Genomic DNA, 18,400 nt, shown 5'->3' with positions numbered 1-18,400 from the left:
ACTAAGACAAATTACAAAACCATCACCAAAGCCCAGGATCAGGCAGATACTCAGAAGAGGAATGTAGAGGCAGAGTCATGTATAAATGGGAGACTGATCTGCTTCATCGAGAATAAAGTGGGACCACAAATCAGTATGGAAGGATGGGCTGTTTCAGAGATGTTAGAAAGAAGGCTCACTACATGGATTAAAATAAACGGAAGCCCTCTCTGATAAAAACGTGGTCTCCAGAGAGACCTCAAAGTATTGAAGAAAACATCTATCACTATAAATGCATCATTACTCTTTATTGTGACTATCTTCAACTAATATTTTTACCTTTTCACATCCTCAGTTTTCTAAGTTTCCAATTCACTTACTTTATTTTCTACATAGAATTGTCAACCAACCATTTATGCTTGAAAAAAATACTTCACACTCTGAAATGAAAGCTCCATGAACCACATTGACTCTCAAAGTTTCAGAAGAAGATGTAAAATAATGAGGTAAATGCACAAGATAATGTATCAGGAGTACTTAATTAAGTATATCTCAGATTCCTCAGGATCTGGAAAAATTATATTCTTCCAAAAGCTTCTCTTGTGTGAACATTTGCCTTCTGCAAAAATTCTTAAAACATAAGCACCTCCTGAGAAAACCAAACGTTTATGTAATATCTCTTTCAGTTTGTTCCTTACTAAGAACTATTCCCTCAGCCATGATCTGTAACACTCTGAACAGCTCTTGCTAGAATCCTATCTCCTTCCTCTGAAGATGCATGGAAATCTCATTACAAGTGTTCAACACCTGTTCCCTAAAAGGTCTCAGAAATGATGTCAGGTTATTCAGCTCACTTGACAATGTGTCATGTACTTTTTGTGTTTTTGTTTTATTTTTACTTTTATATGGAATGTGATTCACAGATAAATGCAGTCTTGAAATAGCAAGCTTTCCTCCTTTCATGAGCAATTCTGTAGAATTTATCATTCTCTAAATCCAGGGTTTGAAACCAACTGATTGATGACCCTCTTATTTATTTACTAACACATGTCAACAGGTAACCAAGTGACATACAGCAGTGTGGCTCCTGCAGCACCTTGTTAATCCGAGTAGTTTAGATGTATTAAAAAGTCTTTTCACTTGGACAAAATGAGAGTAATGCAAACTGACAGATTTCACCTCTTTATTTCTCAACAGAGTTTGTAAGTACTCAAAGCCTAGACAGATGACTAGTTTGGGAAATTAGGGAGATTTCTTGTAGACCACAGCGAAGTGGACGTAGAGCTTCAAGCACTTAAGACCTAATTGAAGAATTTGTAATGCCGGATTTTTTTCAAAAGGGAAACCTATAAAATATCCCTGAGGCATCACCAGTGCATACACACACATTCACAGTGGCAGGCAGACCCACGATGTTAAAACCAACCATAGAAATACTCAGGAAGTCACCAAGCCCACCCTACTCTCTATACTTGGTCTTTACACTTGTCCAGCTAGGAGACTTTCTCCAAATCTTGGCATCAAATACTTTATCACCATTAATGCATGAGCTGGCTGCCCTAACAGATCTTGATTATGTGTCAAAGGAAACAAAGACATATGTACAGACGTCAAGATCTTTTGACTAATTTCTTAGCACCCAAGGCTACAAATCTTCAAATTATCTCTTTCATATTGTGGTTGCTGTGTCTGGGAAACTAATCATTTCTTCTCCTTCAGCTTGCTTCCCAGCTGGCAAGCCTCTGGAGTGCCTTTCACCTTAACCATTGCTCATTCCTGAACAAACCATCTTCATCCCCATTGCCTCACTGGGTCCTGCTTGCCTAACCCCCACTGTTCACAGGCAGACTTTCTCCCTGAGAATGGAAAAAAGAGCATAAGTGGCAGGAGAAGTATAAGTGTGGAGGTGTGAGGGTATTATTCCCTTTATATGGGAATGTAACAAATGACCATGGAAAGGCTGCTTGTTTCAGGTAAATGTAATTAGAAGACAGGAAGATCTAAGCATGAAATTTAATACGCTATAGGCTTTAATTATATGATAATTTAGTATTGGCATGGCATAATTGAGATTATTCTGATAGTTTTCAATTTCTGAATCTGAATTATACTGGGGAGAAGTAAATACGGTATATATATATGAAGAGCAATAAACCAGGGAAGGGACCATTTCTCAGTTTCAGCTGCTGAATGTAATCTGTGTATGTGAAATACAGATATAGCTATCATGGCTAAAGCCCAGTCTTTAGAAAAGCCCCTGGTATGCAACTAGCTGACAAAACTGCCAGTGGAAGAAAATTTCTGCTGTCCTTAGAATCCTACCACACAGTTCTAGCCAGAGCTAACCAGAGCAAAGTAAATATGCATGTAAGAAAATTTTTTCTCTTTCAAGCTTTCATAGGCTCTTCAGTCAGCAACACGATGCAGATATTTTCTTCCTGTGAGATCTTAGATCTTCTGGTTTCACAGATTTAAGGAGAGCCAGAATCTCAACAGCTAAAGGGACTAAGTTAAAACTTTAATAAAACTCAAACCAAGGTGTCTGTTTTTCCAATCTTTTTTTTTTTTTTCTTTTTTGGCCGCACTGCGTGACATCTCAGTTCCCCGACCAGGGATTGAACCCAGGCCATGGCAGTGAAAGCCCAGAATCCTAACCATGAGGCCACCAGGGAACCCCCCTATTTCTCCACTCCTATAAGTCACATAATTATAAAAGCCTGTGACAAATGTTAAACCAAATAATATTAAATTGTGTGTGTGTATCCTAATAATCCTCTCTCTCTAATTCCATCACCATCGTGTCTTTAAGATCTTAAGAGGAGACGATGCCTCCATATTCCTCCTCAAGGAAGGTTCACAAAGTGTCGCTGACATTTACCTCCAGAGGTATCTGACTTTTTATGGCCAGTCACTCATGGATCACCACTGGCTGTTGGCTTATGGAGATTGCTCAGTTTGCATCCAGTTTGACTGCCATCACCTCTAGTCCAGTGTCCAATTCTCCTTTGCTCTATAGCTGACCATTTCCTTAAAAATGAACTTATTGATGCGAAAGATAACCCAGGTAAAGCAGCTAATGTGACTGTGACTGCAGGACAGTTATTCGAAAGCAGTGTATCATTAGCATGGTTAATACCAAGGAGATATTAACGGCAACTGTTGGTTTAAATGACAGGGTCATTAAACGAGTTGGCCCCAAAGGGAGCCTTGGAATTAGGAGGCCACAGACCTATTGTTTTCAAACATCTGTGGCATTGGTATTCTCATGGATTTTAAACATCCATAGGCAGGCCATAACATCGTAGATTATTTTCATTCATCTAAGGATTGTCCAAATATGTACCTCATCCTATCTGGGATAACAATACTGAAAGGTAAAATGTGTTCCGATTCTACACAAAAGTCACCTTTTTCCTAAAATGAAGTTTATGTAAAGATATAGCTTGGGCTTCCCTGGTGGCGCAGTGGTTGAGAATCTGCCTGCTAATGCAGGGGACACAGGTTCGAGCCCTGGTCTGGGAGGATCCCACATGCCGCGGAGCAACGAGGCCCGCGAGCCACAACTACTGAGCCTGCACGTCTGGAGCCTGTGCTCCACAACAAGGGAGGCCGCGATAGTGAGAGGCCCGCGCACCGCAATGAAGAGTGGCCCCTGCTTGCCACAACTAGAGAAAGCCCTCGCACAGAAACGAAGCTAACACAGCAAAAATAAATTAATTAAAAAAAGAAAAAAAAAAAGCCTGCTAACACACAATGGTCAGGCTGTCTTCTTACATCTCCCCACCTCCAACTTTTTTTTTCCAATGAGATCTCTTCTTAAATGTACACCCGTGCATAATTACAAGAGATTGCTTTGAGGAGCCTAGCAGTGTTGCCATTGAAAAGTAAAAGTGTTCCAGAATGAAGAAGTATTGTAGCCAAGAGCAATACATTGAAATTCATCAAGAAACCTTGCTACTTTGGGTGTATTTGTTTTAAATGCCACTATTTGAAATGCGTTACCAACTACGAGCAACTTGACGTGAAGCTTGAAGAATATAGAGGCATCTGTAATGCTGTAGAAATGTTGCAAAAAGAGGGAAAGTGGGTATTTTAAGGGGGGATTCTCAAATATTCACAGTGCTCAGAATTTTAATGGAGCTATTGATAACCTTGTTATCTAGTAGAGTTCTAGCTACAAAATGCATTAAACTTCTTGGCTGTAGTCAAATGAGTGACAGCCAGAGATGGCATACATAGTGTACTTGATAAAAATGCTGTTTATTTAAAGTATTAGAGTGGTCATTATGTTCAAGTACAAAGTTTTGATCCTCTCAGTAAATTTAATCTAGAAAGAATAAAGTGTTTCAGACTGTTTTTAAGTTTCAGTAGAACACAGGGTACTCTGAGTTTTTCCTTAAGAGAGTGTCAAATGTAAAAGCTGGTTTTGATATATTCACACATAAACAGATATAGGTTTTCAGGTTGCTTCCTTGATTCTTTCCCATTATTGCCTACTTGTGGCTAAGGATATGGTGACTTTATAAACTCAAACTTTCAGCTATTTCAGAAGTTTATATTGAACATATATATTCAGTTGAGTGTGAGTATGTGTGTGTATGTTAATCCTATTCAGAGAATTTGAAAATGGAAAAGAATTCAAGTCACTGTATTATCATTGTTTTAACCTCTCCAAGACACTTTTCCCTAATCTGGAAATGGGGCTCCTGATTCCTTAATTTTTAGAATGATTTTAGGGGTAGAGTAAATAATGTATGTAGGAAAAATAAGTTTCGCTTCTGTGATCAAAACAATTACATTTTGTTACCTTTCCCTTTCCTCATGAAGTTGAAATGATATAATCCAATATAGGTAAAGCCCAAAATTTATAGGAAGCATAGACTCTCTTAGCTAGAAGGAATCTTAGAGCATATATGGTTCAGTGATTCTTACCATTTGTTTGGCTCATGGACTACTTTGAGAATCTGAAAGTTATGATCCTTCACTCCCCAAAAACTGCCTCTATACACAAAAATTATCATATAATTTTAAGGGGTTCAAGGACTCCCTAAAACCTATTCCTAACCCCTAGGGTTAAGAATCCTCAACTTAATTCAACACCCTCATTCTAAAGATGGAGGGACTTCCCTGGTGGCGCAGTGGTTAACAATCCTCCTGCCAATGCAGGGGACACGGGTTCAAGCCCTGGTCTGGGAAGATCCCACATGCCACAGAGCAACTAAGTTCGTGCTCCACAACTACTGAGCCTGCACTCTAGAGCCCATGAGCCGCAACTACTAAGCCCGTGAGCCACAACTACTGAAGCCCCTGCGCCTAGAGCCCGTGCTCCACAACAAGAGAAGCCACCGCAATGAAGAGTAGCTCCTGCTCGCCACAACTAGAGAAAGCCCATGCACAGCAACAAAGACCCAATGCAGCCAAAAAAAACAAAAATAAAAAAATCTAAAGATGGAAAAATTAAAGAATATAAGTGATATGCTCTTGAGAATTAAAAATTATTTTGAAAACTCTTCCCCAAAAATCTCTAATAATTTAAGAATACAGCTTTCATCAATTATTTGAGCAGTGTCCTTGGACTACAGCTGCATTTCGTTGGTGGACTTGCTGTCTCGTCCACCCTTGGTTTGTGAGTGACAGAAGAGCTATTTGCAATCCCACACAAAGTGAAATGAAATAATTTGGGCATTGATTCTATTTTTAACATGCCCTTTCCCAAAAATTATACTACTGCATTCTCAGTAAACATTCATTAAGTACCTGTCATGGTCCAAAGCCTATTCAAGATAGTGAGAGCACAAGATCATGAGACCCAGTTTCTGACTGATCTGGGCCTAGTCTAGTAACAGCTCATGAGCTGGTAATAGGGGAACCCAGAGGGAGGAGTGACTCACCCAGCCTCAGAACTTCGAGAAGGTCCTACATTTAAGGTAGCATTAAAGCTGTGTCTTGAATGATGAGTAGGAGTTTTCCAGGCAAAGGATCCAGATATCCTAACTCCCTGTGCATGCAGATTTTACAATGCACCACTTTCCTTTTAGTTTAGAATAATTCGCTTACTTTAAATTTTATGTACATGGTAATTAGGTGGGGTGGCCCATCGAAGACCCATTTGGTAGTTTCATCAACCACGCATCTTCATTCTCTGAGCCATGCAATCTCCAAACCTCAAGGTCATTGTCCTCTCTGACCTGCAATTTCTAGTCACTCACAAAGGCTTGCAAATCCTTTCTTCAAAGCGTCCCTTCTACCTTTCTCTTCTTTTCTGTTCCCATTACCGTCTTCCCATAGTTCTCCATACACTAGACCTGGTCCCCACCAGTCCTTCCTTGTACTACACAACCACAAATACATTTTCCCAAAATTAATTTATTCTGAAGCCTGGCAAAGAAACATTTGCTCCAGGTTACCAGATAGGATATAGTTACTGAGTCTATTTATTTTCTTACTTAAAGCCTGCCACGATCCAACCTCAGGCTTCTCACCCATCATTTCCCAGAACTTTTTTACTCCAGCCAGGCGAGTGCAGGGTAGAGATGCTAAGAGCCCACACCAAGTCAGGTCTCACCTTTACCACGTGTTAGCTGTTGCATTTCATCTCTCCAAGCTTGTTTTCTCATTTACGATTTACATGAATAAATAACCAGACGGCTTAAAGCTGTTAGGAAAGTTGGTGTGATGACACATGGGAAGTGCCTGGTGCCGGGTCTGACACGTAATTGGCTCTTAATAAATGGTGACATTTGTAGCCACCTACATCATCACCTTCCTCTGAAATGCACCGCATCTCTGACATGCAAGCATTTCTAGAAACCCTTCCTCCTCTTACCCAGGTCATTTGCTTCTCCTTTAGGACCTGCTTCAGGTTCTGCTTATCTTCCCACTGATATCCCGCCCCCCCTAAATACACCTGCTCTCAGCAGTCTCTCCTAACATCCCCTGCCTCCCCTCTGTTTGCTTTACACTGTTTCCAAACTTTGAAGTTTCCTCACTGCAATAGCGAGAGCTGCCCCCAAGTAGAGCAGACTGTCGTGCAAAGTCACAAGCCTCCTTGACTTCACCCTCGTTTGAGGATGTTGAAGTGATCATGAAACAGAGGGGAGGTTGCATAGTGGATGTCTAAGGATCCCAGCAGTAGTGATTTTTGGAGCCTGAGTGGTTTGAGAGCAGGGACATGTCTTCTACTTCCTCCTACTTCCCACAGCTAAGATTATCGTAGGCACACTCAACTCTGTTGTGTTTGGCGGACTGTTTTCCCGAAGAATCATCCTACTCTTTGATCCCTGTGACAGATGAGCAGTGGCTTTAATCCTGCAGGGGAGTTTGGGAGGATGTGTATCAGGGTTGGAGGATGGGAAACCCCACGTGCATCACACTGTGACCCAGAGTGAGCTTATAAAAAGTGTTTAATGAACAAGCACCAATCATAGGCTGTTTCACTGAGTCGTATGTCCCTTGGGAACAAATTAAGAGCAAATGGAAGTCTTCCAAAGTTAAGGCTGAAGTTATAGGGAGATGTAGAGGGAATAGATCTCTTGCCCCGCCCCGCCAAAAAAACAAACTCCTTAGGTTCCACAGAAAAAGCTCTTTATCTAAACATTTTATTTCTCTTCCTTACAATCTCCATACAGGGGCAAACAGAGAGTCCAGAAACGTTTATCTTTAGTATACTTATTGGAAACTCTATTCCTCACATTTTTGAAACAGTTTCATTACACAGGGCACCTCTAATTTTTGCCAGTTCATTTTATCTCTGAAATCAACTGCTTTGCCTTCTCTGTTGCTGAATTTTAGCTGCACTTAATCTCATTGTGGCCTGGCCTTTTTATACCAGTTTGCTGTAATGCTGAGAGAACCTTCAGCTTTAAAGAATGGCTCTTCATCCCTCCCCAGTTGGAGGGGAGGAAATCAGTTAATTGCAGCCTGTCAGAGTTGTTTTAGGTGACTTTGTACTTCTTCCATTTAAGATCAACATGAACCTTAGACATTTCAGGCTGGAAATTTAAATAGCAACAGAAAAGCCTGCGTTTCACTAATGCCAGGAATGACTCATCTGGTGAGAATGGTATTGTATTGATAATACAATACAGAGAGAAGGAAAAGACTGTGGTATCTGCCTTTCTTTGTATTTCTGACCTTGAGGAGAATTATAACTTGTTTGTTGCAAAAGTTGAGCATCTAATGTGCTGATGCACCTGTTAGTTGTAATATGTTAAATGGCAAAGCACTTGCAGTTTCCCATGATTGCTTTGTGGGTGAAATATTTTCTGCAATCTGGTGAACTGATTTTTTCTAAAGACTGTATTCATTTGTATTTCTTGTCTCTCATTTCTCAAAAATATGCTTTCTCATTCTATTTCAACACCCTGGTCTCATCATTAACATCTTAGAATCTGCTTGGCTTTTTATTTTCAAGGTAACATTATTATGATTTGTTTTTAATGCAGAGACCATGAACCAGGCGACTCCTGCTAGGAAGCTGGAAGAGGTTCTTCATCTAGCAGAGCTCTGCATAGAAGTCTTACAGCAGAATGAAGAGCATCATGCAGAGGTGATGGCTTGTTTTAACTGTCACATAAAGTGTCACATAATGCTTTACCATAGTGGGAGCAGCACTGAGGAAGTGGCTTTTGATACACATCTGGCCATTAATCTACAGAAAACTGAGAACGTGTGCATTTCCTGGAAATATAACTCCTATATGTTACAAAGGAATTGTGTATGTGTATAATTTAGTATCTGTTCCTGACAACTGTCTTCCTGTGAGGAACATGGGAGAGCTTATGGGATCTGCCTCAGGTGTACAACTAGTAAGAAGCAGAGCTGGAACACGAACCCCCATCTTGTGATGCCAGATCACTCGCTTTTCCCCCGTGCCCTGATTGCTTTAGTTTAGAAATGTAAGTTAATCAATGTGCAAAAGGAAAAGTAGTGATAAACTGTAGGACACCAAAATTGAATAGAAGATGTTCAGAACCGTATGATTGATAACTCCAGTCTTTCACTTTTACCGTCAAACTTTTCTTTAAATTTTCACTAAACCTTCATTTTTAAGAGATGTTTAAAAATTCTAGTGCTAATTATATACTGACATTCACTAAAAATATGGAATGGTATTTCATCAGGCAAACTGCTTATTCTGAGACTTAAAAATGTCATTCTTTCTAATAGCCCTGAGTTTATTTTAAAAAACAAGAGTTTTCTGACTGAATTAGGTAGGGAAAATGTGTAGGATTAAATAAATGTAATAAATTTCAGTGCCCTAAGAGTGCTTTTATTCTTGAGGAAGCACATGAAATGAGTAAGTATGAAAAAGACCAGGTACAGAAGAATTTATAGAATATTTATATTTAATGAAGCCTTGTTCTCAAAAATATAAGAAACTACAGGAAGTACATTTTAAGCAAATTCTCAGAAAAGAATATTCATGAAACCTTGCTATAGATACCTAAGATTTATTGTATCTGGTTATAAATATGATCATTCAAAACATCTGCTTTTAGCTCACACTATGGAATCTAGCTTTTACCTTGCATCTGTCATGTGTGAACTTGTTATGGATATTTTATTTTAAACTGAAGAAACAGCTGCTTCAATAATTTGAAGTGAATTCCCAGGAGGAGCTTTTCTAGGCTAATACTACCACTATGTTACAATGAAAATGATTATATGATAAAATGTATGTATGTGTTGTCTTTGTCTTTTGTTAAAAGGCATTATTATCAGAGTATTAGACCTTTTTGAATTAAAAAATATTTCTGATTGGGTATCCAATTTCATCTAAACAGGTACATCTAATATTCCTATACATTTCACAAAAATTACATTTAATTTTTCTGCACTAATAAGGGAAATAACTCTCCTGTCTTTTAAATGTAATTAGCATTATATACTCCCTGCAACCACTACATGCTTGTTAAAGTACAATGTATCCAAACACAATTAAAATGTAAATATTACTTATTTTCAAATCCACAAAAATACAGTTGACTTTTTTGAACAGAAGTAATCGAAACTCATAAATGTAACTCAACTATATGCCAAAATATAGAAGTGTTATGATGACCTCTTTTTAAAATGCTTTGTAACACTATGACATGTCTTCATTCCACAATGCTTCCAAATTCTTGGGATTCTTCAGGGAAGAGAGGTGGGTAAAATTGTTTTCACCATTTTTCTAGCATGAAATAACTTTTATGTGAAGATAGGATAGAACACACTCTGGTTACACTTTTTTTTTTTTTTTTTTTTTTTTTTTTTGCGGTATGCGGGCCTCTCACTGTTGTGGCCACTCCCGCTGCAGAGCACAGGCTCCGGACGCGCAGGCTCAGCGGCCATGGCTCACGGGCCCAGCCGCTCCACGGCATGTGGGATCTTCCCAGACCGGGGCACGAACCCGTATCCCCTGCATCGGCAGGCGGACTCCCAACCACTGCGCCACCAGGGAAGCCCTGGTTACACTTTTAAAGCCACCTTAGTCCCTCTCCTTGGAATTAAAGACTGTATTTCTTTAAATGGGCAACTCTTTGTTGTACTGTTTCCGTGAATGTGTCTTATTAGTAATTGCATGCATAATTATTGCTGGCCATCTAAGTACAGGCCAGCTGAGAGGATTTTGCCATTGTGGTTTTGGTTTTATCTTTGAGTGTTTTTTTGGCCTTTTTCTTTTTTTAACCAGGAGATCCAGCTTTTCCTTTGAACAATATTGGGGGGTGAATTGATCTGATTCCAGAGTCATTTCCACAGTGAATTGATGGACTGCCTTGTACCCTGATCTTGATTTTGCCGAATGTCCAGGCTAGACTCTACTGCACAAAAGAGGAGCCGGCCCGGCTCCCTTGGTGAAGGTTAATGCATCTGCCTCAGAGACCTTCAGGTGGCCGTGTGTCCGCTCCTCTCATTTCCCTTCTCCTTCCCTCCGCAGGGGCGGTTCACGTCACAGGGCCAAGAGGTTGTTTCTGTCCTTCAGCAGTTTCTCAGTTAAGCAGGTTTCACGTCCTTCAGTTCTTTGACAGTAACTTGCTCATAAGGCAGTCCTCCCTTCTCTCTGAAGGCCTCTCCACCTCTCCCCTCAGGCTTTTCTTCTGAATTTCTGTGTTTTCTTTTGAGAAAGACAGTTTAAACTCCTTTCCAGAAAATCTTGAAGGACGTCTTCCACATTCCCGTGATGAGACTATGTCTGACCAGAAATTTAGACAAACTGATCCGACAACTGTCCACCCAAGGCCACTCACTCTGACAAAGGCGGCAAGTCCCAGATGCCGACGAGAAAGGCTTAGGCTCTCACCAGCACACCCCCTCCACACACACGTAGCACTTTCCTGCTAAGAAAACTTGCCAGGTGCACAGCTGGTCAGTGACGGGGTGAAGAGGCAAGCCAACTCCAGACTCCACACTTTCCAGGGAACCACATTGTTATTTCTTGGTTTCAGTAGAATGGCAGGTATGGGTGCCTTGTCCTAGTTTTGCTGGCAGGTTTGGCACTTAGCATCGTAGCAGGGATATAAGTGCAGAGAGGAGGATGATGGTGCAAGCCTGGAGATGTCCCTTCTGTTCTGTCAGGCTCTTCTCCTGGCATATCTTGGGACGCTGCTGTGGGGATGGAGGGCTGGAAATATCCCTCAGTGAAGGGGCCGAGAGAGAGGCAACATGATCGATAAGAGCACAGCTCAGGTTGTTACTTTGTGATTTATTGTTGCCACAGAATCTTAATTGAAGGTCCCTAAAATATTTTAAATATGATATTGTCCACCATATCAGTGACACTGTAGGCCAGGGGGATGTCTGATGGTAATTCGGTATTTGCAACTTAGCACTCGGTTCACTGTAAATGGTTGATGCGTCCTGCCCTCCAGCTGGCTGGGTCCCAGGCTGCTCCAGCAGCAGAGTCAGGGCAGGGAGAGGAGTTCAGTACGGACACACATATTTGTGCATGTGGTCATTCACATGAACATCGGTGTCTGGACCAGATTATGCGTCTGGATGGATTCTAACATAAAGAAAATGGATGTTTGATTTTTCAATTTTTTTCCATTGTTTTTACTTCCTCATATCCTTATTCCTCTCTACTACCATACACATCTAAGGACCATCTTAAAGCATAGTTATACAAAACTTGATCATAGACAAGATCTGTTTACTACTTACTACTAACTAAATTGTACTTATCTCAACAGTTGAGTTCATCTTATTTGCATAGTATTTATATCTGGATAGCCTGTGAGATAAATCGACATTTTCTTTTTTAGGACGGGCTTAGGGTTAGATTAGCCTGTGGTCCAACAAATGTTCCTCTTTTTGGAAGAAGATGACCAGTAAGTAGCTTTCATACAACTAAGCTACAGAGGCAGAATTCAATTTGCAGCAGTGACTCTCAAATGAAACTGCATCGGCAAAAATATCCTACCAAAAATGTTCATTAGTCACTCACTGACTTATAAATGTATAATATTAAGAGTAGCACTTTACCCCAACATGTTCTGAAGCATTTTCAGTTCTTCATCTCAGTTGGTTATTTCAATATTTATATTCATCTATGAACACAATTAGGGAAAGATTTTTGTGAATCAAGAGTGCAGAAAACTTATGATTCGTCTGGCAGTAGTTTAGGTGTCACCAGTTTAGTTTAGTCCATTCTGCTGGCTCCTCAAAAGCACTTAAATATTTCTAGAATATGACCCCTTAGCATTATGTTGCTCTATGTGTATGTTGGGGGTTGTGGTGATACCCTAGACACTGGACTGTCTCCAGGGCTTTTAGGATCATCTACAAAATACAGGATTGCAAGCTGATCTTTTCTTGGGGGGAAAAAAAGCACGTAATACATTACAAAATCAGACACGCTCTTTTTGCTCATTTATGCAGCCATATTTTTGGTGGTGTTTTAAATTATGAAATGTTTACTATATTTTGAGGGTAAAAGTAATCAAAAGCCTAAGACTTAAAGAAATTCGAAGAGATATAAAGAAATCAGACCGTTAAAAGATGCTCTGGTAAGAAAAAAACCAGAGGACATTAACATTGGTCTGATCTGCAAAACTAGACCGACAGACAGACAGGCCCTGTGCCATGTATAGTTAATTAAGAAGAGGCTGTATGTGTAAGAGCTTGGTCTCTACACTCCAGCTGACCTGGATTCAAATTGTTGCTGTTACCTACCAACTTTATGACTTTAGGCAAGTTCTTTAACCCCTGAGTTTGCTAACCTATAAGATAAGGATAATTATACCATCTACCTGAAAGGAATAAGTAAGATAATGTATAAAATGCCTTTCGAATAGTACAGTAAACCCCCTACATATGAACCTTCAAGTCGCTAACTTCCAAAGATGTGAACATACGTTCTCATGTCCAATCACGTAAGTTAGTTCACCTGTCTGGTGTACATTGTCACATGCGTGCATCCTCTACAGGTGGTTGTGCTTTTGTGTACTTTACTGTACGCAACTGTATAGAGTGCAGTAGTACAGTATCTTTATTTCAAGCTAGATCTACAAGAGGACAACTTCACTGAACTCCTTACTATGCAGCCCAAGGAGCTTACTAATAAAGACCTGATGGAATTGGAGGCCCAGAGAAAGGACGAAGAGAGACAAGAGGAAGAAGAAGTAACTGAAGAGCCGAAGAGATTCACGATGCAGGAAATGGCAAGGGGATTTTCTTTATTTGAGGAGGCACTGTTAGTTTCTGAGGCACGGGACCTGAATGTAGAACAGTACATGAAGGTTGCAACAGCCGTTCAGAATGCAATCCATTCTGATGCAATACCGTATGATCTATGACGAGAAAAAAAGAGCTACTACCCAGACATCACTGGATCGTTTTTTCAAGAGGGTAGATAGAATTGGATCCAGCAAGGAACCAGAACCTGTGCCATCAGCGTCAGGCATGAGTGAAATTGCAGCTTGCCCTCTGTCTCCTATTGCTGATGACCCTTCAGCTCTACCATCTCCCACCTCCTCTCCCTCCTCCAGTCACTAACTCTGCTTGCCTGTTCACTCAATGCCAACCCTTGTATGCCAGCTGTTGTATTGTACTACTGTACTTTTCAAGGTACTGTACTGTAAGATTAAAAATGTTTATTTTTGTTTGTTTGTTTTTTATGTATTATTTGTGTGAAAAGTATTATAAACCTATTACAGTACAGTACTATATAGCTGATTGTGTTAGTTGGGTACCTAGGCTAACTTTGTTGGACTTAGCAAACAAATTGGACTTAACGAACGCACTCTTGCAACAGAGCTCATTTGTATGTAGGGGACTTACTGTACTTGGCACATAGAAACTATTCCATTCATGTTGGATATCATTATTTTTAAAATATCTAAAGTCACATTATAAGATTTGTGTGAATTTTGACTCATTTTTATGTTACTGATAATGATTCATTTTTTTACTTTTGTACAGCAAGAGATTTTCATATTCCTTGACTTTTCCAAACAGCCCTGGAGGAGGCTGGTACAAGTATCATTATTAGCAATTTGCAGATGAGGAAGTAGAAATCCACCCAGGGAACTGATTGGCCCATCATCACTTAAATCTCACCAAGTTCAAAAGCTTGGTACTCTGCTTCCAGTTTCAGGGATAGTCTTACCTGCCACTATTTTCAACTACTCTGAGTAAACAGACACGGCTTTCAAAGTATTGTCGGCCTGCCACAAATATTGTTCTCACTGTACAAGATTTATTATTGTTAGAACTTTGATAGAAATAGTATGGCTAAAGGATTACAATCAAGTTTTGTTTTATATTTCCTTCTTGATCAAGTTAAACATTGCCTTCTGCCTGTGCTGTCTCATTTACACTAATTAGTGGCTTAGCTTTAGAGCCAAGATAACTCTAACCTAGATAATCGTGACTTTTGATTGGTGCCCTATAGATGGGTGTGTTTCTGAGAAGGGTTTTCTCCTCCCTGGTGGAGCCCCTCATGCCGTGGAGCCTCAGCCACGCCCAGGAAGTGGCTCTCTAGGACGGAAATTATATAGCCTCTCACCACCAACCCGGGGTGCGAGAACTGCCACCCAGAGGGATGGCAAAAAGCAGGAGGGGACAGGTGGGAGAACTGACCCTGTGTTCTCAAGGTAACAGCATGCAACCCTTGCTTTTTGTTTTCAAGGACAGTGGTTCCTTAAAGCTTTCTCTGGTTATCATTAGAACAATAAGCATTCGTCACAGATTGGCTTACGTTCATTAGGAATAACATCATCAGAGATACAATTTGAAACATAAATATATAGTTCTGCAAAACATAATGAAAATTTCCAGTTGATAGCAAAGTCTCACCAACCTGAAGCTGTTTTTTTAAAGAAAATTATCTTCCATCATGTTCCATTCCCCACCGTGACTCTGTCTTCCAAGTAAACTTTAAAAAGAGCTTTGGAAATTTTTCTCAGAGTCTTGATACAATCTTGACCTAACGTGGCTGTTATTGTCTTAATTTTAACCTTTCGCAAAGGTATTGGTTGTGAACTGGAGGTGAGACTTTGAAAATGTCTCTCTTTGCAGTGCTGCACTTTCAGTAGCATTTCTATCCTGCTCTACTCAGGGAGAGGAATCTCAGCTTCTTCTTATCTATGTCACCAACACAGCTCTAAAAGACAGGAGCAAGGTATATGCAATGAAATTGTGTATGCTATTTTATTTTTTTCCTTTTATATTATTGTCATATACCCATTCTGGTAGATTTTTTTTTTTTTTTTTTTTTTTTTTTTGCGGTACGTGGGCCTCTCACTGTTGTGGCCTCTCCCGCTGCGGAGCACAGGCTCCAGACGCGCAGGCTCAGCGGCCATGGCTCACGGGCCCAGCCGTTCCGCGGCACACGGGATCCTCCCAGACCGGGGCACAAACCCGTGTCCCGTGCATCGGCAGGCGGACTCCCAACCACTGTGCCACCAGGGAAGCCCATCTAGTAGAAATTTAAACAAAAAGTATTCAAACATAATATTTTCAAAGAGCAATAGCTTGGTTTACATAGAACATACCACTTCCAGCAGGTTTTCACATTCAGATGTTTATACAGCAAAGTCGAAGCTATATGCTTTGAGCCAACCATTAAAAATGTTCCTACCTCTGTAGTCTGGGATTTGTACCACTCTTTTTTTTTTAGCCAGTGTTTTCTTCAGTTTCCATCTGCTAATTAGTTACACGGTAATGTTTTTTATAAACATATTGAACATTATTATTGTGACAGAAGTTTTTAAGGAAATACTCAATATGTCAATATTTTATAATCCACCTTTTTTTGGTTTGTGATTTGACTCTTTTTGTTATAATCTAATTTACACTGGAGGGAATTGAATGGAGTTTTGCAACCACAAATCTCACATGTTCTTAGAAAGTTCTTGAAAGTAAATATGGACTTCTCTGAGTATATAGTATGATTAAACATTTATTAAAAGTTACTTTTAATTGGAAGAATAACAAAAACATCTGTATCACAGAAATGTGTGTGCTTTATAGTTATTTGGTTACAAAATTATAACACTTATCAAAAGTTAAATGAAAATAAGGGGGAAAAGACCTGAGAGACATTTCACTAAGAACAGTATAAAGAGACATATGTAAAATGTTAAACTCATTCAAAATTAGACAAATGCAAATTAAAACAAAACTGAGATACAATAGCCAGAGAAGTCCACATTATTTTTTGTGAGTGTGATAAGAACATTTAACATAAGATATACCCTCTAGGGCTTCCCTGGTGGCGCAGTGGTTGAGAGTCCGCCTGCCAATGCAGGGGACACAGGTTCGTGCCCCGGTCTGGGAAGATCCCACATGCCGCGGAGCGGCTGGGCCCGTGAGCCATGACCGCCGAGCCTGCGCGTCCGGAGCCTGTGCTCCGCAGCGGGAGAGGCCACAACAGTGAGAGGCCCGCGTACTGCAAAAAAAAAAAAAAAGATATACCCTCTAAGCAAAATGTTAAGCATACAATACAGTGTTGTTAACCATAGGCACTGCGCTGTATGTAAACCTCTAGGATGTGTTCATCTTCTATAACTGAATCTTTGTACCCTTTCACTAATACCTCCCTTTTTCCCTCTTTCCCCAGCCATTCTACTCTCTGCTTCTATGAAATTGACTATTTTAGATTCCTCATATAAGTAGGATCATACAGTATTTGTCCTTCTGTGTCTGGCTTATTATACTTAACATAATATCCTCCGGGTTCAACCATGTTGCCACAAATGGCATGAGCCCCTTCTTTTTTCAGGCTGAAAAATATCCCATTGTATGTAAATATCATATTTTATTTTCCATTCATTCATTTGTGGACATTTAGGTTGCTTCTGTGTCTTAGCTATTGTGACTAATACTGCATTGACCATGGTAGAATATGTATCTCTTTGAGATCCTTATTTCAATTCCTTTAGATATATACCCAGAAGTGGGATTGATGGGTCATATGATAGTTCTATTTTTAATTTTTTTAGGAACCTTCAAGTGTTTTCCATAGTGACTGCACCAATTTACATTCATACCATCAGTGTACAAGGGTTCTCTCCTCTACATCCTCAACAAAACTTACCTTTTGTTTTGTTTTTTTTAATAATAGCCATTCTAACAGGTGTGAGGTGATATCTCATTGTGATTTTGATTTGCATTTGAAAATCAAATGATAATTAGTGATGTTGAGGACCTTTTAATCAGGTTATTTCTTTTTTTGCTTTGAGTTTTAGGAGTGTATTATATATTTTGGATACTAACCCTTTATCCAGTATATGGCTTACAAATATTTTCTCCCATTCCTTTGTTGATTGTTTTCTTTACTGCGCATTAGCTTTTTAGTTTGATAATTTGCCTGTTTTTGCTTATGTTGTCTGTGCTTTTGGTGTCATATCTAAGAAATCGTTGCCAAGGCAAAGTTAAGAAGCTTTCTCTCTGTATTTTCTCCCAGGAGTTTCACAGTTTCATGTCTTAAGTTTAAGTATTTAATGAGTTTTGAGTTGATTTTTTGTATATGGTGTAAAACAAGGGTCCAGTTTAATTCTTTTGCTTGTGGATATCCAGTTTTCCCAGCACCATTTATTGAAGGGACTGTCCCTTCCTCGTTGTATATTCTTGTCACCCTTGTTGAAGATTAGTTGACCATATATGTGTGGGTTTATTTCTGGGATCACTATTCTGTTTCATTAGTCTAGGTGTCTGTTTTGATGCCAGTGCCAGATTGATTTAATTACCACAGCTTAGTAATATACATATTTTGATATCAGAAAGTGTGATGCCTTCAGCTTTGTTCTTCTTAAGAACACTTTAATTTTTTAAATTTTTTTTTTACATCTTTATTGGAGTATAATTGCTTTACAATGGTGTGTTAGTTTCTGCTTTATAACAAAGTGAATCAGTTATACATATACATATGTTCCCATATCTCTTCCCTCTTGCATTTCCCTCCCCCCCCACCCTCCCTATCCCAGTCACAAAGCAC

At 39.7% G+C, this 18,400-nt stretch overlaps 1 protein-coding gene across 20 annotated transcripts in view; it reads left to right on the top strand.

Annotated features, from left to right (window-relative positions):
- CADPS2 (calcium dependent secretion activator 2) overlaps positions 1-18,400 on the top strand; it is a gene marked incomplete at its 3' end in the record, with an annotated part of 487,123 nt that overhangs the window by 384,152 nt on the left and 84,571 nt on the right. For 11 of the 20 annotated variants that reach the window (XM_079711385.1, XM_079711392.1, XM_079711383.1 and 8 more), the window contains 2 exons: positions 8,424-8,527; positions 10,118-10,126. In XM_079711385.1, coding sequence (XP_079567511.1) covers positions 8,424-8,527; positions 10,118-10,126 — 113 coding nt within the window. The remainder of the gene's footprint in view (positions 1-8,423; positions 8,528-10,117; positions 10,127-18,400) is intronic. The other 9 variants (XM_079711377.1, XM_079711381.1, XM_079711376.1 and 6 more) reach the window with 1 other exon arrangement.

The sequence above is a fragment of the Hyperoodon ampullatus genome (assembly GCF_949752795.1).
Source record: "Hyperoodon ampullatus genome assembly, chromosome: 9".
Lineage (NCBI taxonomy): Eukaryota > Metazoa > Chordata > Mammalia > Artiodactyla > Ziphiidae > Hyperoodon > Hyperoodon ampullatus.
This window is presented reverse-complemented; position numbering and strand designations above follow the sequence as displayed.